This window comes from Sorex fumeus, unplaced genomic scaffold (genome assembly GCF_029834395.1).
Source record: "Sorex fumeus unplaced genomic scaffold, SorFum_2.1 ptg000093l, whole genome shotgun sequence".
Classification (NCBI taxonomy): Eukaryota; Metazoa; Chordata; class Mammalia; order Eulipotyphla; family Soricidae; genus Sorex; species Sorex fumeus.
Window position 1 is genome coordinate 8,886,082 of NW_026606150.1, and position 24,405 is coordinate 8,910,486.

General features: G+C 63.9%; 1 protein-coding gene across 1 annotated transcript in view; it reads right to left on the reverse strand.

Moving 5' to 3' along the window:
* KCNQ1 (potassium voltage-gated channel subfamily Q member 1) overlaps positions 1-24,405 on the reverse strand; it is a 177,562-nt gene that overhangs the window by 73,926 nt on the left and 79,231 nt on the right. The window contains exon 12 of the mRNA XM_056131593.1: positions 16,137-16,257. Within this exon, the coding sequence (XP_055987568.1) occupies positions 16,137-16,257 (121 nt within the window). The remainder of the gene's footprint in view (positions 1-16,136; positions 16,258-24,405) is intronic.

Here is a 24,405-nt window from a genome sequence, read left to right on the forward strand (position 1 = left end):
TCAGTGTCCCTTCTAAAGCTCAATGTGCACTTGGACAAGGCACAAGGGATTAGGGGGCGTCCTCTTCATTCCAAGTCCCTTAATGCCTTTAGAAACCTTTCTATTCACTTCCTCGGTCTCCATCCCACCCTCCCCCAAGCTGCTGCAGAGTCGCACAGGTGCCCTGGGGTATGTCGTGATCAAAAACGACCCCCTCGTGGACACGGGTCTTAGGACCAGCCTTGCACCGATGAAGTGACTTGCCCCGATCGCAGTGAGAATCCATCCGACTCGGAAGCTGCCCTGGAGGCTGTGACACAAGGCCATCACCAGTTGATTTCAAGCAGGGAAATAATTCTGAATCACGAGCAGGTCTGGTTCGATCCCCCGAAAGACCTCAAAAGCAGGACTGTGGATCAGAACCTATTCTATTCTCCTTAAAGAATCTATTCTGCTGGCACTCTCCACCCTTGGAGAAGCCCGCGTACTCTCTGAGCGTGTTACTCTGTCTCTCTTACTCTCCATCGCCCCACTTATCTGCTTACCCCTTTCTCTTTCTCTCCAAAAAACCTCCAAATAAAATGTTACTTCACACACACACAAAAAAGAATCTATTCTGCTAACTTGTGCCCGAGACTTCCAGCTGCCCCCCCCACCCCCACCCCGGGCATAACATACCCTACACATCCAAATGCTTTGGCTTGTCAACTCTGTGATAAAGGTCAATTCCTTATAACTATGGTATACAAAAAAAAAAAAAAGCAATAATCCCAACAACCAACTCCATCTTTTCCCAGAAAAAAAGAAAAAAAGAATATGAGAGACAGTGATGGGGAGGGGTAGCAATTCCTGGCTGTGACAACATCATTTTCCCTTTCTCCTCTGGGCTGAACAACAAAGAAAAAAGGACTCCGGGAGATTCCTGGCTCTTTCCGTAGACATATATTTCAGGGAGAAAAGCAGATGAATGGCCTTCTTGCGTGCTTGGGTGGCAGGCTCCAGCCTCCCCCTGGTTTGAAGTCAGCCCTGGGTGGAGGGGTGCATACTGAGAGTCTACATTCCAAAACCCTTTTGCAATTTGCAGGCAAGGTCCAAACTGCCCCCAGACGTGCAGGGGAACCGGTGGGGAGTGCGCCCCCATCCCAGGGCTATGGGGGACGTCCTAGCTGGGCTCAGGAAACCCCCGCACGGTGGGAGGGGTCCGCAAAGAGAAAATCGCCAGGTACTGGGGGGGAATCAGAAGGACGCGCAAGCAGTGACCCGAGTGTGGTGAGAGGCGGACTTGGGGGCCCAGTCTCAGCTCTGCCCTGCGCTCCTGGGTCCAGGCCAGCCAAGTCCTAGCACCAGATGCCCTGTGGGCAGAGGGGGGCATGTATTGGGTCGGATCGCTCCCACCGTGACCCGGCCCCGAGGGTCCTGCAGGTTCCAGCGAGTGGTCGCCGGCCGCGTGGCCCCCCCACGGTGGGGGCGGGGGAACGTGACAGACCAGTGCAAGGGCATAGCAAAGTAGGCTGGGGACCCCTGAGTGGATGGGACCCCCGGCGCCTTGGGAGAACCAGGCAAGCAGAACCAGCCGGGGTCCATAAGGTGGGGGTGGGGGTTCGTGGCCAGGCGGCCCTGCCCCCGCCAGCGCGCCGAAGCGCCTCGGCCAATCCGAGCCCGTGTGGCATCTGAGGCGTCTCCTCTTGGCCAATAGCGGAGCGCGACTGACCGCTTTCCCCGCGCAGCCAATCCGCGCGGCCCCCCGCCCGCGCCCGCCCCTCGGTCTGTCCAATCAGAGGCGGCGCGGCCGCCACGTCCTCGGGTCTCGGGCGCCTCCGCCGCCACTCGGCGGGCGCTCTCGGGACGGCTGGACTCCGCGCTCCGCGCTCGCTCCACAGGCCGCGCCGAGCCCGCAGGCCGCGGCTCCTCCCGCGCTCCGGGCAGCCACGACTGCGGCCCGCGCCTGTGGGGACTGGCCGGCCGCCGCGCCCAGCGCTGCCCGCGCTCCTCACGTCTCTGGGGGTCTCGATCCTCCGCCCGCCACGCTCTCCGCATCTCTGGGGGTCGCGATTCTCCACCCGCCGCTCTCCTCAGGCCTCCGGGGGCCGCGATCCTGCTCCGACCACGCCCCTCACGTCGTCTCTGGGGGCCGCGCTCCTGCTTCGGCCCACTCCTCACGTCTCTGGGGGTCTCGATCCTCCGCTCGCCGCATCTCTGGGGGTCGCGATTTTCCGCCCGCCGCTCTCCTCAGGCCTCCGTGGGCCGCGAGCGATCCTGCTCCGGCCCGCTCCTCAGGTCTCTGGGGGCCGCGCTCCCGCTGCGACCACGCTCCTCACGTCTCTGGGGGTCGCGATCCTCCGCCCGTCGCGCTCGTCGCATCTCTGGGGGCCGCGATCCTGCTCCGGCTGCGCCCCAGCCGCCGCCCGCGCTCCTCAGCTCTCCGCCCGCGGCGCTCTGGTGCAGCCCGCGATCTGATGGGGCTCGGCGATCTCATGCGAACCCGCGATCCCGTGCGGGCCCGCGATTCCGTGCGAACCCGCGATCCCGTGCGAACCCGCGATCCCGTGCGAACCCGCGATCCCGTCCGAACCCGCGATCTCGTGCGGGCCCGCGATTCCGTGCGAACCCGCGATCCCCTGCGGACTGGCGATCCAATACGGCCCGCGATCCGTTGCAGCCCGCGATCCGTTGCGGCCCACGCGCCAGTGGAGACCACGATCCGGCGCGGCCCGCCCGCAGCACGCCCGTGCGCCCGAGCTCCTGAAGGGCCCCGCCGGCCGCCCGAGCGCTCCTCTCAGCCCGCGCCGCTCCCCGCGGAATCGGGCGCCTCTGCCCCGCCGCTCCGCCCCGAGCACTCCTGCGCGCGCGCCGCCTCCCGGCGCCTGAGAGGGCTCCTCGGGGCTCCGCCAACAGCCGGTCTGCCTCGGGCCGCGCTTCTCTGCCAGCCGCGCTCCCTGCTGCCTGCGCTGCGCCTGTGCCTGCCGCCTGCCACGCTCCTGCACCACCGCGCCCCTGGCCGCCGCGCCTGCCCGGACGGCTCTGCACCATTGGCGGGAGCTCCAGCGCCGCAAGCGGGTGCAAAGGATGATGCCACCGGGCCGCGCCCGCGACTGCTCCCGGAGGGCTTTGTGGTTTGCAGGATGGTCCCCGGATGGCTCCGTGGATGGCTCCCAGGTTGGTTCCCTGGATATTAACGTGGATGGCTCCCAGGATGGTTCCCTGGATATTAATGTGGATGGCTCCCAGGATGGTTCCCTGGATATTAACGTGGATGGCTCCCAGGATGGTTCCATGGATGGTTCCCTGGATGTTTCCGTGGATGGTCCCGTGGATGGTCCCGTGGATGGCTCCCAGGATGGTTCCCTGGATGGTTCCCGGGATGGCTCCCAGGATAGCTCCCCGGATGTTTCCATGGATGGTTCTCAACACGGTTCCTGGATGGCTCCCAGAATGTTTCCGTGGATGTTTCTGTGGGTATTTCCGTGGGTGTTTCTGTGGATGGCTCCCAGGATATTTCTGCGGAAAGTTCTGTGGATGGCTCTACTGATGGTTCCCAGCATTGTTCCCGGATGCTTCGCCAAATGGTTTTGTGGGTGGCTCCAGCTTCGTTCTGTGGATGTTTCCGTGGATGGTTCCGTGGATGGCTCCGTGGATGGCTCCAGGATCATTCCGTGGATGTTTCTGTGGATGGCTCCCAGGATATTTCTGTGGATGTTTCCCTGGATGGCTCCAGGATATTTCTGTGGATGTTTCCCTGGATGGCTCCAAGATATTTCTGTGGATGTTTCCCTGGATGGCTCCAGGATATTTCTGTGGACGTTTCCCTGGATGGCTCCAGGACATTTCTGTGGATGTTTCCGTGGATAGCTCCCTGGATGGTTCCCAGCATGGTTCCGGATGCTTCCCCAAATGGTTTTGTGGATGGTTCTGTACAGTTCTGTGGATGGCTCCCTGGATGGTTTCTTGGGATTATTTGAGACTCAACTCTCAAGAGGGCCCCAGATGAATGGACCTTAGCCTTGTCCTATCCTCCACCAACTGGTGAGGTCCAGCATCACAGGTGAGCTGTGTGGGGGCAGGCAGGGCCTCTCTGGCTGAGAGTGGCATGAGCGGCTGTCTGGCAGGAGCGTTCTACCTGGACTTGGAGCACCCCGCTGGGGCCAGGACCTGGAGGGCGAAGGGGGTCAGGGAGACTGAGTGCTGTGAGGGGCTTCGTGTGGCTCCACTTGGGGGGATGCTTAGGGACATTTCCAGCTGGTTCTGAGCCGAGACAGGCTCCAGAGGGAGGGGATCCCCCATGGCATCTGTGGGCGGGGCCGGGGGGTTCTGCAATGGCCTTAATTGAGTTTCTAGTTTCTAAGGGGGCTTCGAGGGGCAGATTGCAAGGTGGGGTGTGAGCAGGGGTACATTCTGGTGCAGTTGGGGTGAGAGGAGGGTCAGTGGAGGTGGGAAGACCTTCTGCGCACACGCAGAGGCCCCATCCTCGGCCGGACCCTTGGGCAGGGCAAGCCAGCGACTGTATTTCGGGGCTCCGAACGCCTTCCCCCGGGCTCTTGGTGGAATGACAGTTGGTCCTCGGGATGAGCCTTGTGCTGGGGTGCGCCGCCCCCCCCCGTTCTGCCGTCTGCATCTTGGGACAGTCCCAGGAGGAACTGGGCGCTTTTGTTTTCTGCTGTGTCCCCCGCTCCCACCCCCGTCCACAGCCTTGCCAGGCAGCGCTGAAGGAAAGCAGGCCCGCGGGATTAGCCAGATTTCAACGGTGTCTCAAATGATCCGTTTCTGCACCTGTTTTCCAGATACTCACCAGGAGAAAAATGTACGGATTGGGTTGCTTGATTACAGTGCTGTTTCACCGTGTTTCCAAACAAGGCACGGGGAAGAGGGGTCTGCCAGGGTCTGTGCCCGGAGAGGGGGGTCTTGCTGAACTGCGCATCGGCACAGGTCCTCGTGTCCAGAGGGAGGGTCCCAGAGAGAAGGCAACAGACCATCTCCCCCATGGCTGGGACCCATCCAGCGAGTGAGCTACCCGAACCCGGGTCTCCACTGGCTCTCCAACAAGTGGGCTTTATCCCAGGAATGCGGGGATGATCCAATATCAGAAACTCTAGCCGTGTAATCCACCACGTTAAGACAGCAGAGGAGAAAAACCATATGTTTCTTCGAGCAGGGGCAGAAAATGTCCCGGTGAAGTTTCAGACTTCTCTGTGGACTTGGGGAGGGCCCGAAGGCTGCTGTTTTGCTAGAATGTGCTGTCCTGACCTGGTGTGCAAGTCCTAACCCGGACTTCGCAGCCAGTTAAACGAAGTAACTAAAAGCGTGTCTGTCCCTTGAAGGTGAGCACGATGGAGGCAGGAGGTGCCCATGGCCTTCTCCTGACCTGGAGAGTGGACAGATGGTTTGATCAGAGCCGCCCAGGCCTTTTCCCTTGCACCCTCCAAAGTCCAGAGGCTTCTGAGGAACTTGGGTTACTTTGAGCCCTGGCGACAGTGATTTTCAGTGAAACGGTTCGCACCTTCCCGGGCAGGGCCGCGCCCAGCCAGCCCGGGTTCCTGCGGGCCGCTGGAGGAACTTGGGCCAGCAGGGAGGCCAGGTGCTGTCTGCATGTGGCGGTGAGGTGGCTTTGAGCTTTGGGGAAACAGTGTCTCCTAGCGCTCTGGAAACAGCTAAGCTACACGCGAGAACAGTTCACCCACCGGCGCTTGGCACGCCAGAGGCCGCAGCCAGGCCGAGAGCCACGAGCCGGGCCAGCCTCCCCCGCGGCTGCCACGCCACACACGCGGACGCGAGCCGCGCGCGCGGGACGGCGACCAGAATAGCAACAGTTTACACCCAGGCCCAGCGCGAACAAAGACGACTTTGATGGGGGGAAATTAAGAAATGATTTTGAAGGCTATAAAGGAAGATCTTTTGATACAGGGAGACATTCCAGCCTCGAGGGTGGGGTGGCTGGAGCTTTTGAGGAACTTAACAAACATTTTCTAAAATGTCTGCGCGAGAGAAAGATCCACAAACACCCAGTGAACTTTGAAAAGGAGAACAGAGAACACTTGTGCGGGCAGATCCCGGGGCGCGCTCCAGGCCTTGGGGACTGGATGGTGGGGACAGAGGCCAGCCTGAGTCTGGGAGAAGGTGGCGGGAGAGAAGGTGGTTGTGTGCGCGCGCGCGCGCGCGTGTGTGTGTGTGTGTGTGTGAGGGGGTGGGGGAGACAGCTGGGGCCCACTGGGAAAATCAGCCCCCCGGTCCCAGACATGAGTTCCTACCACAGCCCTCCCCAGCGAGCTCCAAACTAACTGTAGACGTGGAAGTAAAAACACGAGGCACAAGACGTCTGTGAGGAGGCTGGAGTCGTGAACCCGTGGCTCTGGAGTACTAAGCCAGGCCCCGGAAGCATGCATGCTTCGAGGCTCAGTCCTGCTCACACATCAGGCGTTTGTGTTCAACAAAGGTGTCGTGGCGAAGGTCAGAAAATTTGTCCTGACGCGACTAAGACCCGGCCCAGCCTTCCCTCCCTGCGCCCCTGGGCCCCCACCCTCGTGTAACTTGGCCCAGGGAGGCGACAACCTGTGAGCAAACCTGGCGAGGGGCAGGCGCCAAGGGCTGTCAGAGAACGCCGAGGGGGACCGAGAGACACAGGTGGGCTCCCAGGAAACCGGAACCAGCGGCCCGGTCTGTGCGGGCCCGGTGCTGGGTGGGGGGTGACGGTCTCGGCAGAGACCCGTGGAAGCAGCAGCTACTATGCCGAGAAGAATCACACAGTAGGACAGCCACGCGTGGGCAGCCACGCGCGCAGGTGGGAATGGAGCCGGGCGGACACCCCGCAGCCCCGTCAGCACCCCCCCTCCACTAGCTCGGCCGAAATATTTCCTACCTACGGCCCAGCAGCTCCCCTCCTGGGTAAACAGCTCCCCGCTCTCACCCAGAACAACGAGGGGCTGTGTGCGCCGCCCGGGAGGGGGGCGGCTGGAACCTCGCCCCGCGCTCGGGCCGACTGTGTACTTCACAGCGAGACATGTTGCACGCATGTGCTGAGGGACCCGCATGCCAGACGGGACCACTGCCGCCGCGCACGGCTGTGTTTAAATCGAGATTACACACCTCCCCGCCACGCTAGGAGATACCCTGGGCATTCCCGGGCATTGGCGCACAATGATATAAATAAATGAGGCGGCCGCAGCTGTCCACAGCAGAAGGGGAATGGGTGGAGAATTGCGATTAGCCAGTGCAGTGCCTCCCACGGACCCCTGCCGGGCCCTGGCACCCCAGGGACTCGGGGAGGTAATGAACCCCGTGTCCGTGGCATGTGGTAGAGTCTGGAAAGCCAGGAAGGAATGATGGATGGACGGACAAATGAACGAACGCCTGATGAATGAGGGAAGATGGACGGATGAAAGGGGAATGGATGGATGAGTTGGAGGATGGGTGGTTGGATGGACTGATGGATGGTTGATGAAGGAGTGAATGGATGTGGATGGATGAGTGGGTGGATGAGTGGATGGGTGGGTGGATGGATGGGTGGATGGATGGGTGGATGGGTGGGTGGAAGGGTGGGTGGGTGGATGATTGTCAATTGAATGGATAAATGAGTGGGCGAATCATTGCAGAAGGGATGGATTCATGTCCCGTGGTTCCCTACTGGAGACTGTCCAGGCTTTTCAGTTTTCACGAGTTAGAATTCAGATTCTAGCAAGTTCTGCGCCTCTCATTTCCTTTGGAGCCTGGTCCCCACAGAGCCCTCTCATGCCTGCCTGCCTGCCTGGTGAGGGGCTCACCCTCCGCCTCTGCCCAGCCCTCCCCTGGGGTCTGCCTGTGCTAACTCCTCTGCATTCTGCAGTCACCCTGACACGTGGGGGAGGGGCCGCTCAGGCGGCTGCTCGGAGCCTGCGGGCATCTCGGGAGTCTGCGTGTCCTCACTGGCTGGCTGCCTGTGTCCCCGAGGGGAGGCCCAGGGATGGGGGGTGTCCTGGCTAGGCTGCTGCGGCGGGAGGGAGCATGGGAGTGGGCGACTGCCGGCCTGTTTTCCGAGCACCCGGGAAAAGCAGCAGCCCTGCGGACCCCCAAGCTGGGCCTGAGGCCGATTATTCTTTGGGGCGTGGGGCCCTCGGAGTCCTGCAGCCGGGCTGGATGGTGCCCCTTAGAGACCCCGCAGCTGTGACAGCTACAGGTGCCCCCAGACCTGGCACGGGGCGGGGTGGGGCTCCCAGGTAAGGGACACCGCCTGGCACAAGCCCAGGCTCTCGGGGGTCTTTGGCTGTTTGGAGGAACAGGCCAGCCTGCACGCTCCCCGCCCAGTGCTCACTGCCCTGTCCCTCAGGAAAGACCCCGCCCATTTTCCTACCATCACTGCCTTGATGGCGCTGTCGGTGGCCAGATGGCGACCCAGGGGCTCCCTCCCAGGGGGGCTTCAGCTGGAACTTTTTCAGTTCCAACCCCAAATCCGTTTTCAGCCGGGCCCCTCACTTGTTTGAGCTCACAGGGTGACCCCGGTCACAGCCAGCAGCCACCATGGGAGCATGAGCTGGGCTTCCTGGCCGGCGCAGCAGCAGACGAGGACCCCCGTGCCACGGGACCCCTTCCAGGGCTCATAGAGCAGCCTGGTCCTTGCGGCAGGACCTTCCAGCCCCCTGCTTGGCAGCTCGGGGGTCCTGGGTCAGTGGGGGCCCGGGCAGGGGCTCTGCTGACGCCAGAGCAGGAAGCCTGCGCGCACGGCACCCCCTGGCCGGCGCCGCTGCCCTCCCGGGTCAGGGCCCCTCCCCAGGCCGAGGTCCTTGTTTGCAATTTAAATGTGGCCTCATTTAGGGGACAATCCTGCTCTTCAGAGGCACAGCCGGCCTCCGTCAGGGGAGAAACTGATCTAATAGGGCTCCTCCCGCCACTGGCCGCCAGCCCGGCACCGCCACGCGCGGGGGATGTGCGCCAAGGACGCCACGCGGGGGGGGGGGGGTGGGGGTGGGGGCTGGGTATATGTCAAGGATGCCATGCATGGGGGGGGATGTATATGTCAAGGACAGCCATGCACGGGGGTGTGTCTGTGTATGCCAAGGACGGCCATGCACAGGGTTGTGTGTGTGTGTGTGTGTGTGACTGTGTATACATGCGCGCGTGTGTGTGCACCTGGGGGTGTGGTGCGTGTGCATGCATGTGAGGACATGTGAGCTCGTCCAGGGGCTGTGACTGTCGCTCCGCCCTCCCCTCCCTTCACACACTGACACTGCTGGTGGCACTGCCAGGGTACGGCCGAGTGGGCGACAGCTCTGCCCGGCCTTCGCTGCCCGCCGCTCATACAGGCCCTGCCCCGCGGGGAGGCCCGGCAGGACACGTGTGGCACAGCGTCAGGCACTGAGGGGGCAGAGGGCGGCCCGGGTGCGGGTCATGTATGAATGTGCCCCCAGGAGTGCCTGTGATGCCCAGGGCCAGGAGGGGTGTAGAGAGAAAGGGTGGCAGAGCCTGTGACACTCAGGGTTGCTGGGGCAGGCTGCAAACCGCCCCCTTCCCGGGGGGCTGCCGCAGGGCACTGGACGCACTTTGCCAGGAGGGGCCGCACAGATGGAGGAGCTGGTCCGGCAGCTGCCAGGACGGGGGTGGGGGTGGCAGGGGCTACCCCAGGAGCCGAGGGGCAGGCAGGGGCTGCTGGGCTGGGGGGGGCACCCACAGACACCCTGCGGCTCATCCCCGCGAGGCCTCCCCTCCTTGGCGCTAGCCGCCCTGCCCGTGTGGGAGGGGGCGACTCCTGGGGGCGGCCTCGTCCTTGCCGGTGATTTCACAAGCTCCTGAGATGGAAAATCCCCCGCAGAGAGCAGCCCTTGGGCTGGAAACGGCCTTGGGTGGGCCCCGGGGAATGGGGGGTGGCTCTCGGCCTCACCCAGCTGGGCTCTCCCCTCCCCCTGCTCAGGGCTGCAGCAAACACCAGCCCCATGCCCCGAATCCCGGCCCATGCCCCGCGCTCAGCAGGTCGCTCCAAATCCCGGCTGCCTCAGCCCCCTTCCACCCGTGTGTCCATCCGTCAGCCCCAGGAAACGTGGGAGCAGACACGGCCCCGGCCCCTTCTCAGGGCAGAGCAGGACGCGTCCTCGTGAGCGGCCCGAGAAGAGGGTCCTGGTGGGGCCCCTGAGCCGGGTGTCCCGAGCCCCCATCAGGCCACCGGGAGTCCCTGCTTGGGGGTTGGCACGGCTGCTCCAGGGCCCGCACCCGACACAGACACTGCCCCCATGGCAGACGTGCCTCGTCCCCTCACGACCCGGACACTGGGAGCCCCCAGGCTGCTGGCAAAGGGCTCCCGAGCCCGCCTAGAGCGGCACCGTGCTCACACTGCCGCCCCGTGTGCGTGTCCCGGCGTGTGCTATGTGCTGTGTGCGTGTGGCATGTGCGTGTCCCGGCGTGTGCTGTGTGCTGTGTGCATGTGGTATGTGTGAGTCCTGGTGCGTGCTGTGTGTGCATGGCATGTGTGTGTCGCGACGTGTGCTGTGTGCTGTGTGTGTGTCCTGGCGTGTGCTGTGCTGGCTAGGAGGAGGGGACCCCGCGGCAGCTGGACCTTCCCCCCAGGAGGGCCTTGGCCAGGTGTCTCCTGAGTAGCCTCTCCTGTCTCAGGATCGCGACTGTCCCCTCAACTCTGTGACGATCCCTCAGCTCTCACTGTCCCTTTGGCCCCTTGACTGTCCCCTCGGCTTCGTGACTACCCCTACAGCTCTCTGAGTGTCCCCCTCAGCTCTCTGATGTTCCCTCAGTCACACAACTGTCCCTTCAGCTCCGTGTCTGTCCTCTTTGGTTCTGTGACCATTTCCTTGACCTGGCAACTGTCCCTCGGTCACAGGTGCCCTCGTGGGTGCTTCTAGGGGCTGAAAGGAGGGTGGCTGGGGGCAGCGGGCACCGTGGCCGGCCCTGTCTTCCTCTCCAGGCCGCCAAGAATGGGCTTTGTCGGAGTCACTGAGAAGTTCTCTGTGCCTGTTCTCCAGTGTCCCTGAGCAGTGGGGGGCGGGGAGGAAGAAATGGAGAGATCAGCTAGGAAACTTCTGGAATGTTGTGGTGGGAGAAGCAGGTCTCCTGTGAAGGTGCATGTCGGGGGCAGTGGCAGCGGGGGCTCGGGCTCCCCAGCTCTCCTGCTGAGACGCACCCCAGGCCACAGGAACTGTGTCACGGAGAGCGTGGTCATGCGCTCTGCTGCTCCTCAGCAGTAATGGGCCCGGTGGAACAGGAAATGGCCCAATTGGTCATGTGCGATTCCTGCTCTGTCCAGCCAGAGCTCAGCCCCCACGGCAGCCACAGGAGGCCCTAGGATGGGGCCGATTCCGGGGAGCCTGTAACGGGGGCCTGGACGGAGGAGGGGAGACCCGGCCCCTCGGGGGAGTGATGATAGGGGTCCCGCACCTCTCTGGCCTGTGTACAGATACCCCTTCACTCGTTGGCTCATTTGCGCATCACAGTGTCACTGCAGGGATCCCGGCTGACCTGCCGGGACCTTCCAGGGCCTACAGGGTAGTCACCTATGATGACCCCCACGCCCCGTGGTCACTGCACCCCAGGAGATTTTCTCCTGTTCCCCACACCCCTTGGTCACTGCACCCCAGGAGATGTTCTCCTGCTGCTCCCCAGCTCTGCTTGCAGCTGCGACGGGACCTGGGTCATAGTACACTGTTGGGTCAGGTTCCATCCTCGGCCCCCCACCAGGAGCGAGCCCTGAGCCCTCCCTACAACAGCATAGGCGGCGAGCCCCCCCAGACCACCACAGTGCCCACCCCGCACCTCGGAGGCCCCAGGCTCTCCCTGGCACTGACATCAACTAGACTCCGAGCAAGACACCAAAGCGACGCGGGACGAGATGGTCAAGCTGCCACGGAAGCGCCACAGGCCAAGAGGAATTCGGTAGTGAGGAAACAGCTGCGGGAAGCGAACGGCGCATCTCCCCAAACCGGCCCTCAGACCTGGAGGCAGCAACCGGCCGAGAGACACCAAGTCCAGCGCCAGCGTCCAGTCCCGGCCCGCCCCAGGAGAGGAGAACCGCGGCAGCTCGCTCGCTGTGGACGGGCCCAGAGTCTCGCCTGGACACTCGCTCCCGAAGGGCGCCCATGGCAGCGGAACCGAAACCCGACTTCAAAGGCACCCCGACCTGCATCCGAGCTGGACCGTCCTTGGAGAGGCCCAGCCTGGCCGCAGGCCCCTGAGCCCTTCCTGCTGGGCTTTGTCCCCACCCATGGCTCAGGCCGCGCTCCCCGTCTGCCGACAGGACCTTGTCCTTGCTCCATGTCACTGCACCAGGGTGGGGGCGGGGCGGGCCGCCGCAGACGGGCGCACACCAGCCCAGCGCTGCCCGGAGGGTCGGAGTCTCCCGGCACTGACCAAGGCCGCCGCGTGCAGCCCCAGGAGCCGTCCTTTCCGGCTTGTGCTGAGTCCCCAGGATATGCTCTTCCGCCTCCGTATAGCCCCCTAGGGTCCACAAAACATGTAAACACACACATGCACACGCCCCACACGGATACTAACCCTGACCTGCTGGGGTGGGACAGCCCAGGGGGCCGAGTACCCCACGTGTGTCGCCAGCAGTGCAGAGGGTCTGCTGAACCCCCCAGGAGGGACCCTGGTGCAGAGCCAGGAGTCAGCCCTGAGCACAGCCGGGTGTGGGCCCAAAACAGAAAAGACAAGCGCCCTCCAAAATGACCTCTTACACCGTTCAGCATCCACGTAAATGTCCTGGTTAAGCTGCGCTCTGGAGGGGCAAGGCAGGGGGACCCTCATTTCTAAAATGGCCTTGAGAAGGAACAAAAGGAGACAGCCCAGAGTGGCAGGCGGGGCACAGGGCCCGGTGCCCGCCAGCTCTGCCCACCAGGGTGGCGAGTTTCCTGAGGCAGAGCTGAGGGGCTCCGGGCTCCGGCGTGAAAGAGTTAACGACACGAGGAAGAACTCGCACGTCAGACAGGGTTAAGGCCCCGCCAGCCTGCTGAAGTATTTGCAGAATGTTCTGGCTCTTGAATTCAAAGGTGGGTCTGTCCACCGAGGGGGACAGCCTGTGGGGCCGGTCCACAGGCCGGGTGCCCTGAGCTCCGGGGCCCCCTTACCGTCCAGGGCTGGGCAGTACCGGGGCTGCCCTCTGCGTCCCATCAAACACCCCGTTTCCCCACTCGGGCCTCTGCCGGCCCCCGAGCACGCATGGACAGACACACACACGTGGGCACGCACACGCACACATGTATCCACACGCACACAGAGACTCACACAGACGCCCGCCCGCGTGGACACGCGCCCCTTCCCCCCACAGGAAGCCGCCCTGTGCCAGGAGTGGATGGAATTTGGGTTTGCAGGGGTGTCCTGGGCCTCCGGTCCCCGGGCGCCCGCTGAAGAAAGGCCCAGTGTGTGGGCGGGAGAGGGGTCTCCTGCTCGCGCCCGCGGGCCCCAAGAAAAACCCACACTTGGCTGCAGCCTCGCCGGCCACACCCGGCCCCAGCCGCATTCCTTCCCCTCCCGAGCCCACACTGGGTGGCCCCGCGGCCCCACAGCGGCCAGACCCCCACCTGAGCGAGGGCTACCTCGGCCCCAAGCAGCCGGAAACCCGCGCCCCCCCCACCGCACGCTCGCACTGGGGGTCCAGCCCGCTGCTGGACCCCACAGCCCCTCACCGCCCACCATCACCTCCGCCCCGGCTCCCCCTTCCTGTCCCCGGGCTAGCGCAGGACCACACGAGGCCTCTCTGGAAAGGCCGCGGGCACCCTCTGTCCGCCAGGCCGAGCCGGGGAGCCGGGCAGCTTGGGACTGGGCCTCGCAGGCCTGCTGCCCCCGTGGGGGCCACTCTGTCCCTGCTCAGGCTGTAGACCACCAGCCCCCCGAGGCTGCAGAACCAAGCTCACAGCACTTTCGGCCAGCCCCACCCTGTGCGGCCTTGTCTGTGCCTGCCGGGAAGGGTCGTGTGTGTGACCCTGAAGTGGGGGGTGAGGGGGGTAGGCACAGGCTCAGACACGAGGGGGGACATGGGCCTGGACATGGGGGGGAGGCGGGGCCCGGACGTGGGGGGACATGGGCCTGGACTCGGGAGCACACGGACCTGAATGAAGGTCCTCATGGAGGAACAGATGCCCCTTGGCCTCCACTATGTGTGGGCTGGTGGGGCAGGTCGGGGGCGGAGTGGACAGGCCAGCAGCACCTCCACAGCCCAGGAGCACGGCATGCAGGGCGTGTGCTCGCCAGGGGCCCCATGGAGCATCTCACCTCAGAACGCAGGGACAGACATGCAAGGGGCAGCGTGTGACCAGCCCCCGCGCGTCAGGGCGACAGTGTTGGGGGAGTCTGCCTGCGTGGCCAGCCAGTGGCCGGGGCAGGGGCTGCTCTGGGCCATGGGTGGTGGGGACAGGCCGGCAGGGTCTGGTGGGCCCCTCTTCCCTCTGCGTCCGTTAGACACACTATGGGCGGGTCACGTGGCTGCGCTGGCTGGCAGGGGACGCAGTCAGGGCCCCGCACCCCCTGGGGCCCACCATAGAGTCTCGGGTGGACATACACGGGGGGCCGTCGGCCGCGGGCCATGCCTCCCCCAGCAGGAACACAAACTCTGGGGGCAACAGCGGAACTGGAGAGGTGGCCCCTGGCGTGGGGGACCCGCTGTAGGGCCTCGAGTCCCGTCCATTTGGAAGCCGCAATGGCCTCTCCCACCCTAGTGTCCCAGCTGGGCCAGCGTCGGAGGTCACGATGGACCCCGAGACCCCAGGAGAGGGTGCCCTGAGGCGCCCCCGCCTCCATTTTGGGACCATCTCTCTGTGCGCCTGAGCCTGCTGTGAGTCTGGTCAAGGCCGGGCGGCTTCACGGGGGCTGCCAGGACATGCCAGGCTGACCCTCCTTCTCCCCCTGACGCAGCCCCAGAAAGAGCCGCCTCGTTCCCACCAAGGCCCGAGGGCTGCATGGGGAGAGATGGGAATTGGTGTCAGAGCCGGGTCCACTTGCAGCTTGGGCCTGGCACTGGCCCTTGAGGCCTGGGCGCCCCTGAACTGTCCACACAACACATGTGGCCTCCTGTGTCCTGCGGAGGCCACACTGCGTGCCCCCACAACGGAGCCCACACCCTCCCCCCATCACGCCGCCCCCAAGCAGTGGCCAGCAGGCCCCAGAAACGGGGCCTTCGCCCAGCCTCAAGGCTGCGGTTACCTCACCTCCCCGGCAGGGCCGGGGGAGCGGGGGGCGCAGGGATGCAGAACTGGCGGGTTCTTCTTCGCGTCTGGAGACTGGCGGGGACCCAGCGTGATGCTGAGCTGAGCGTTCCCAGAAATGGCCTCCCGCCAGCACCCCCCACCCCCCACACCCCAGGGGAGCACGGGGGTCCCGGGCCCCTCCAGCACGCCCCAGCCCCACATACCAGCCAGCCCCTCTCGGAGAGCCCCTGCCTGCTGGAGAGGGCGGACCCCATGCCTGCACCCAGGTCAGCCTCCTGAGTCCTGCTCAGGCGCTCCATGGCCCCAGGCCCCCACCACAGCAGACCCCCTCGGCCCCCTCCCCCTGCCCTTCTGGGTGGGCCCGAGAGGGTCCCAGGCTCCAGGGGAAGGCCCCACCCTGGCCCCTAACCCGCCGCACAGGCCCGACTACCAGAGAGGGGCGGGAGGGATGGGACACCGGGCCCCCAGGCCGAGGAGGGCGGCTGAGGGTGTGGGCACCTCTCTCCAGCCATGCTGTGTCCGGCCTGTGCCGTGTGGGGCCGTGGCCTCAGTGAGGGAGCACCACTGGGGTTTGAAGCCCACCAGGGCTCAGTTAGGGGGTCTCAGGAAACAGTCCTGAAGGCCAAGCCGTGGCGGTGCCCGGGCGACCGTCTGTCCCAACTGTTCATGCAGCCCAGGCCCGGGGCGAGGGGGTTTCCAGCACAGCGACAGCTCTGCCCGCGACGCCTCTGCACCCATCCCGGCCCCCAACCGCGGCCCCTGGGCAGAAGAGCCGGGAAGCGGCCGGCCAGCTGCGCCCGGGTGGCCCAGAGGAAGGGCGGGAAGCAGGCCTTCCCCTCCACCTGCAGACGGGGCGGCCTCCATGGGGAAATGTCAGAAAACAAAGTCTCTCTTTTGGGGGGGAGAGAAAAACAATCTGAGACACTCGGAGCAGGAAAACAAGTGGAAAATGATCGGTCTGGTTTTCCATAAGTCAAAACAGGAGGATCGGGTTCCCCCGGCCAGGGAAAGGCCCCAGCCCCCGCCCGTCCCCACGTCGCGTGCGGCACTCACTGTGACACGTGGGTGATGGGGGTCAGCAGCGTCTCCCCCTCCAGGTCCAAGTCCTCGGCAAAGCTGCTGCTGCGCAGGAACGGGGCCGAGGTCACCTCCAGCAGGGTGGGGATTTTCCTGACTGTGGGGGAGGGGCGCGGTCAGCACCCCCGCTCGGCCGAGACGGCGGGGAGAGACAGACACACAGCCCAGCCCGCCCCCCCCCCCCCGCTCCCCAAGTTCAGGGCTGCTCCCTGCGCACACCTCCAGGGAGACCCCGGGGCGCCCCAGACCCCCCGACGGCTCACGCTGAGCGGAAGAGCCCCCGCACCCCTCTCGTGGCTGTGGGGCCCTCAGCCATGTGCAGGCGGCTCATGTGGACTTGGCACTTGCGGGGTGGACCTGGCCAGGGCTGTGGGGGACACGCAGGCTCTGTGACGGCTCAGCCAGGATGCAGAGAAGATGGTGATGGCCCCCATGTGCACACACAAGCACACAGTGCACACTTCCGTGCACACACACACACACAAATACACATCCATCCACACGCACACACATCCCATCTCTCTGAGCCCCCTGGCCGTGAGGGAATCGGGGACACTCCCTTGGTCCTCATCGGAGTTCCTAGACTTTTCCCAGGATGTGGCTGCAGCGGGAAGCTGGGGGGAGACCAAATACTGTCCCCCCTGCCGCCCACCAAGGCTGTCCTTGTCTGTCACTCTCCATCCGTGGCGGAGGCATGGGATATCTGTCTGGTCACCTAAGCCCCCGCCTGCTTCCCTGAGGGTCTTTCTGAAGCCACCTCTCGCATTTGTGATTCGTGACGCCAGGGGTGTGACGCCCCACTCGCCATGTCCGTTTGAATCACGCCTGGCTGCGGGGACCCAAGGGCGACCGGTACAACCACCTGTGAAGTGGCGTGAGGGCAACACCAAGGGCCTGGGGCCTGGAATGGGGTTTCCGTTTGAGAACACAGCGGGGTCTGGAAGGGGAGGGCAGCAGATGGGGGCTCCGGCCAGGGGCGCAGCTGGACCCGCGTAGCAGTGGCCACAGGTGGCCTGGCCCTTCGGGGACAGAGCATGGCCAAGGGCCTCCATGATGGACCATGGTGCTGCCATGGTGCTGGGGGTTAGGCAGAAGATGCTGACCTTGCGTGTGGCCTGCCTGGGGTCAACCCAGCACTCCTGGGCCAGGCGTGAGCCCAGCTGGGGCGCCATGGGTATGGCCTGCCCCCCAAGGTGCTGGGCTGACCGGGAGGAGAAAGCCCAGACACCGCGTCAGGCTGGCATTTGCTTGCATGCGTCCAGCCCGGCTTTGATTCTCAGCACAGCACAAGGTCCCCCAGCCCTGAGCACCACCAGGTGTGGCCCCAAACAAAGAACAAAAGAAGCTTGGGAAGAGGGAGCGGCACCGCTCTGGGCTGGGAGTCGCAGGGAGCGATGGGCACCTTCTCCGAGGCCTCACACTGGGGACCTGGCGGGATCACCCTGCAGCTTCTCACGGACGAGCAGCTCCATCCCCAGAGCAAGTTCTGCACATGCCCCTTCAGCCTCCCCCACAGAAACGGCGGAAGCAGCTGCCTCACCAGGGCCCGGACTGCAATGGGCCAAGAAGCTCAGGGTGACCCCGGGAGCCCCACCGAGCAAAGCCCCCCAAATTCCTGATTCCCACGACCACGGGGACAAATCTACATGCATTTCTCAGAGCCATGGAAGAAGCGAGGTGCAGAGGACAGACCCTGTGGGTCCACTCAGGCCTGCTGGACGAGACAAGAACAACAGGGCATAGGACAACCCCGAAGTGGCCAGTGGGCAGGGTGGGCTGGGGGTGCGACAGGACTGTGACTTCAAGGGGGCCGCCGGGGGGAATGTTCGGGATTGCAGTGGGGACTGCGAGCTGGACATTCATCCAGACCCACAGGACTGGCTGCGTTTCAGAGTCTCTTACTGCAAACTTGAAAATGAGCCTGCAGGAGGGGTGGCCTGGGCCGTGATGCCCCTGGCCAGGCCCCGGGAACACACACCCGCAGGGCGCGGCCAGGATCCGCGGGGCTACGTGGGCCTGCTCAGGCCGCGCATCTGCGTGTACTTCCTCCTGGGGCCTCGAGGCTCTGGAAATAGCCAGGCACGACCCGCGGTGTCCGCCCGGCCCCGCGCAATGCGCTGCTTCTCCGTCAGAGGCTGGGGCCGCAGTGGCCGGCGTGGGGAAAATACAAGATGAGCCTGAGGTATTGTCTGGTACTCAAAAGGAAGGAAATGCTCAAAAATAAATCAGCGCAGAGGATGGGGGCACGTCAGAAGGGCACAGGAACTGCCCCGGGAACCCCGGGTCCAGCGCCCGAGTCGGCGTTCTCAGCCGCAAACTGCTTGCTCACCGCTCAGAAAAAGATTCCTGTGTCCATGCGAGGGGCCGGCCACATAATTGGAGGAAGCCGATCTTTGTTAGGGAAGAATTCCAAATGGTACAGAAAGAATGAGGGCGAGAGAGGCCCGGCAGGACCCAGCTGGGATTCCTGCCACGGGGCCACACCACGGAGCAGGGGCGCTAAAATTAGAGGTGAATCCCCCAAGCAGCAGCGGGCCTCCGGGATCCTGCTCAGGCCAGGGCAGGTGTGTTCCACACGCACTCGGGTAGTGGTCCTGCCCAGGCACACTCACATGTGCCAGTTCTGCCCCTACCCCCCCCCCCCACACACACACACAGTTGCATGTACTGGTTCTGGCCCATGCACATGCACCGAGAAGGGACTGTGTCCTCCAGGAGGTGGACCCCTGCACTTGGGCCGGAGGGACAGCGGCAAAGGGAACTCGGTGCCAGGAATTCTAGGGAGTGAACGACCATCCAGAGGCTCAGCCTGGCCTTCCCCAAAATCACAGCCCCACACCCGTGTGTGACTGTGGTGGGAAGTGGGTCCACTGAGACGAGGGTTGATGACGGGATGTTGGTGGGCTCAGCAGGGACCCAGGGGCAGCGTCCAGATGTGGCTGGCATGGATGTGGCCTGCACAATCTCAGACCACGGGCCAGAGTTCCAGGGACACGAGGCTCGCCTTCCCTGACCTTGGGCTTTCTGCAAGGATGTTTCTAGAACTTTAGAGCCACCAATCCAGGCCAGTTCGTTCAACTCCCTGAAAATGAAGCCCGGGGCCAGAGAGAAGAGGCCAACGTGGCCTCGGGGAAGGAGGGAAGGACGGGCCAACCTGGCCGCCAGCAGACAATCACGTTCCCAGAGGTGTCCTGGGAAAGGTAGCTGAAGGAGTGTAAATCAGCCCGGGGGGCGCCCGGCCAGGGGACGGGGGGCGGGCCCCCACAGGAAACGGCACAGACATGACTTAGGCGCAGCTGCTCGCGGGCCAGCGTGGAGGGCTGCGCGCGCTGCGCGGGGAAGGGGCCCGGTAAGCCCCGAAGAATGCGGCCCGCGCACCGGCCGCCCCCGTGGAGCGCCGCGGCTGGGATTCAAGTGCCCTGCGTTACATTATCCACTTGTCAAGCGACAGAGCTGAAACCTCATCCAGGATCCAAATGTTCTTTCGAGAAAGGAAAAAAAAAAAAGAAAAAGAAAGAAAAAGGGAGGAAGGGAAAAAGAACACAAATGCATATTTTTCCGTCTGCATCACCCGCGCTGCGAGGGGGAAGGGCCGCGGGGTGTCTGCACAGCCCGGCTCCTCGCCCCTCTCGGCGCGGGCGGCCCTCTGACCCCGGCAAGGCGTGGCCCCGGGGTTTTAGGAAATTAAAATGTGCGCATCGGTGAGGCTGCACCTGCCAGAGAAGAATGCGTGCGTTTGGGCTTGGTCCTGGGAAAGGCGCGGGCCCGTGGGAGGGCGCGGCGCGGGGGCTCTGCACTGCCTTTGTTTTCCCGGTCAGAAGTCTCCTGTGTCTGCCTTGGCCTGCCCGGGGCCCCCGGGGGGAGCCGCCTCCTGCCCCCCGCTCCGGTCACTGCCGGGTCAGGCGCCTGAGAGCTGAGCTGAGCTCGGGGCTGGGGGCTGGGGCCCAGCTGGCGCAGTGTCCCCACGGGCAGGGGCTTGGGGCAAGTGTCCTGTCCTGAGAGCCCCACGGGTCACTCTGACAGCCCCGGGAGGGGAGAACCAAGCGTGGGGGCCGCCGGGGTGCAGAGGGGTCCATGACCCTCGGGCAGGCGGGCACCAGATCTGGTCACCCCTGCACTGTGAGCCTGCGGGATCTGGCCGGGCCGGGACGTGGGCCGGGACTTGGTGGAATCTGGGCCGGAATCCGGCCGGATCTGGGGTCACGTGCTCCACACAGCCGAAACCAGTTTTGTTTTCTAGGAAAACGGGAGCGCTGGGGTGGCGGGTCGGCACAGCCTCACCCTGCCTGTTCCCCGCGACCCAGTGTCTGCCTGGCCCCTCTTGAGAGCTATGGGGGGTACGGTGTGGAATGGGGGTGCAGCCTGGCAGGTCCCTGTTCTTCATCCTCCTCTCTCCCAGGACGGCACGTCGCCAAGTTAGGGGCTGTATGCAGCATGGGGCCTTGTCCTCCCACCCACAGCCCCAACAGCCCCTCCTGGGTGTGAGGCCCTGTGCTGGGGCTCCCCACCTCCCCTCCCCCCATGTGGGAAAGGCGTTCTGGGCCCCCCAAGAACTTGTCTGCACTCTTTCCCATGCCCCCGTCATGGGGCCAGTGGATCTGCTTCGGGAGTTGGTGGGTTCAGAGAGACGGCGCCGGGGGCTGGGGGCCCCAAGTCAGAAGGGCACCCCCCTCACCTCCTGCCACCCGTGAGTTTCCCAGGACCTGGGTCCCCCTGTCGTGACTGAGGAAAATCCCCCCAATCCCCCAGGTGTAACTCGAGTCCCGAACAAAGCCGGGATGGCTCCCCGGAGGCGGAGCGGGTGGGGGAGCGTCTGGCCTCCAGGTCTGGGCCACCCAGCCCTGCCTGAGGTGAAGCCCCCCTCCCCCATCTGGCAGAGTGGCCACGGCCCCTCCCCGGGGCATCCGGACAGCTGTGGCGCAGCCAGCGCTGTGTGACATGGCTGGGCAGGGGCCCCGCTGGTGCCAGCTGCCCGGGCCCGGCGCGCAGACCCTGAGCCAGGCCAGCCGCGACCACCTGTGCGTGCAGGCAGGACGGCCGTGCCATTCCCACGGCAGCTGCCAGGCCGCGGGCACAGCTGGCCCAGTTCCGCCCGGGCAGTACCTTGCCTGAGCACCTGTTGTTTTTGCCGGGCCTGGCGGAGCCTCGGGGGCCGCCCCTCTGCCCCCCTGGACTCCTCTGGGGCCCACGGGAGGGGCTTGCTGAGGGGTGCGGGAGAAGGACCACGGCAGGTGGGCGCGCACAATGGGCCTCAGTGAGGGCGCCCCCCCCGGGGGGGGGGGGGCTCAGCTGTGCCTGTAACAGCTGGGCCCAGATGTGCGAGCCGAATCACGTCCCATCCGGGGCTCCATCCTTTGTCAGCAAGAAATTTCTTTCCCGGAATGTGTGTGACCGACTTGGGGCTGAGGCCCGCCTGGCGGTGGGGACCCGCCACAGGAGACATGATGCCCCCGAGGTCTCCAGCCCTTCCAGGGGAAGTCTAAGCAGTGGGGCAGAAGCCAGACACTGTACCCCCAAACTCCGGGCAGGGGCCCCTAAAACTGGGGGGATGTTTCCGCCCCTCCTGAGCCCTGAAGACCCCCAACAAGCATGCAGTAGGCACCCCAGAAGTGACGGGTGCTGCAGACCCCTGCCAGCGTCCCTGGGCCTTGGGGGGGTAGCTCCAAGCCAAGCCCCCCAACTGAGTCTCGGGAGAGGTGGGAAAGTTTTCTGGAGGCCTCGGATGAAGAGAACAAACATCCCCCCCCCCCCAAGTGACTTTGCTTTTCAAGGCAAAATTACAGAGGAAGAGAAAAATGTTTTTCATCTAATGAAGCGCTCGCCACCTCCATCGCAAGGCGGCCGGCCGTGCCCGCGCTGAGCCCCACATGCTAATCAAAGCAGTCAGGCTTGCGGGGCCGCAGATGCTCACAGAATGTTGGCCGGGGAAATGAGTTGCAGACTCCCCAGCATCCGGCCGGCCCTGGCCACCGCAGCACACATCTGCAGCACCCCAGCCCCAAGGGCGCCCCCCAGTGCAGGCCTCCACGCCCTCGGCAGCGCCTCAGAACCAGGCAGCCCATCCCCACCTGGGCCCTGTGGGGCAGGAGAGGGGGAGGTGGGGAGCTGGTTGATGTTCCCTGAGTGTGAGGCGTCTGCAAGCACCAGGATGAGGAGGTGTGACGGAGATGAGACCCTGCCCCAGGCCCTCACGGTGCCCAGCCGGCCCCAAACACTCCCCTCGAGCAGGGCCTGTGGGCAGCTCTGGGCTGACCAACTCGGGCGTGAGAAACCCCCGCAGGGTCAGTCGGTGACTCAGAACCAGACCCCTGGGCCAGGTGCTGCTGGGGACCCAGCAGGCAGCTCTCTACAGTGCTAGGGACCCTGGCCAAGACAAGACAGATGAGAGGCGCCAGTGGAAAGCCCCCAGAATGGCCCTCACGGACGCCAGCACCCAGCCCCATTCGCCTCCACACTCCAGCCCCCCCCCCGGGGGGGGGAAATAACACGAGGTGAAGGAATGAAGGGGTCCCGGGGGGCTGAAGCGCCTCTCTCAGCCACTGCTCCATGCTCAGGGGCCACAGGCAGGGGCATGAGGGACCCCCAGCTCCAGGCTTCAGGCCTCCAGCATAGCACAGAAGCCTCTGCATACCAACCAGGAAATGGTCACTCAAAACGGGCCAGGGCAGGGCTGCATCAGGGGACCCATCCTCAGCCCAGCGCGGCCGCTATTCCCTAGGGAGCCCTGGGCATGCAGGGAGTGGAGTGGAGTTTTCCAGGAATTCGGGGCCCCCGTGGTGGCCTGCTATGGGAGGGTGGGCTCAGGGGCTCCCCTCTTGTTGGAACAGCAGCCACGCCAGGAGAGGGGGGTGGGAGAGGGACTCATAGGAGCATCCCACATTAGAGCAGTGCTCCCAACCTCCCTCTGTGCCCCCCTCGCCTAGCAGGGGGCCCTTCTAGTCCCCTGTTGTGTCCCCCCGGGGGAAACGCTCTAGCAGCTACCTGGCAAGGATAAGGCCTGTGGCCCAAGGGCTGCCACAACCCCAAGGAGGGGACTTCCGGTGCCACGGGCCAGGGTGATGGGGTGGGACCCCAACATGAACGGAGCCCACCACAAGGACACATGAGTCCTGGGAGTGCCACAGCTGAGTGCACAAACACCAGAAGCCTGTGTGTGACATCCGTGAGGGCCGTGGCTGAAGGCAGTGACCCCTCCCCCCCAGCATGGCTACCGCAAAGAGGATTCTGGAAATTAAAAAGTGAATGAAGGGAAAAGAAGACGGGTTAAGGCACTGGCCCCAGACGCTGCTGCCCCAGCTCAATCCCCGACACCGCCAGGAGTGATCCCAGAGCACCACATTGCCTGCTAGGAGTCAAAGCAAAAATAAGTCCAGGAGGCCAGACCTCCAAGGGGAAGGACAGCTACAGGGCCATGCAGAGAAAATGAGGCCACTCAAAAGGAGCCTGCTCACGTGATGAGTGCTCCAGGAGCTGATACAGCCAAGGGCATGCCTGGCCGAGATGCACAGATGAAAAGCCAAGGGCAGAGACTTCACCTCAGGCACCTCCACCACACCTCAGGCAGGCTGATAAGGGCCCGGCCCAGGGTCCCAGGCTTCTCGAGCACTCCTTGGCCTTGGGAGCCTGGGGTGTTTCCCTTGCGCCCCTGATTCCCAGCACTCAAGGAAAATGGTGCAGACAGACTAAATGGGTCAGGATTTCAGCTCTCACGAACAGGAATCAGGAGTAGCCACATGGTTCAGGGGGAAGAAGGCGATGTGCACTGACTCAAAAAAACTAAATGTTTAATAAAAATGATCAAGCATCTCATGAAACAAGATAGTTTAGAACATCCACAGAAGAAAACTCAGAGGAGACATCACTAAGGAAGCAGAGTTGGCGCTCTCCAAGACGCAGAGCAGCAACGGAAACCAGGACACGAAAGTATTAGCAAACAGGGAATTAGAAAAGAAATTAAATTCTGGAACGGAAAAGCATAATGACTTTAAAAAAAAAAAAGAAAACCTCACTAGTGGATCCATCACCATGTTGTGGTAAGGAAAAACAATGAGATTTTTGAGCTTGAAGATGGGTAACTAAAATTCTCCAGGTTGGATAACGGGAAGAACTAACAAAAGCCAGGGCAGCCCCTGAGGAAGGTGGAACACCATTGAGCACGGCCAGGAAAGGCCACGCATCTAGAAGTGGAGCATTGAGAAAAAGCTACATCAAATGGTCGAAAGACAATTCCAGAAAGGGGGAGAAT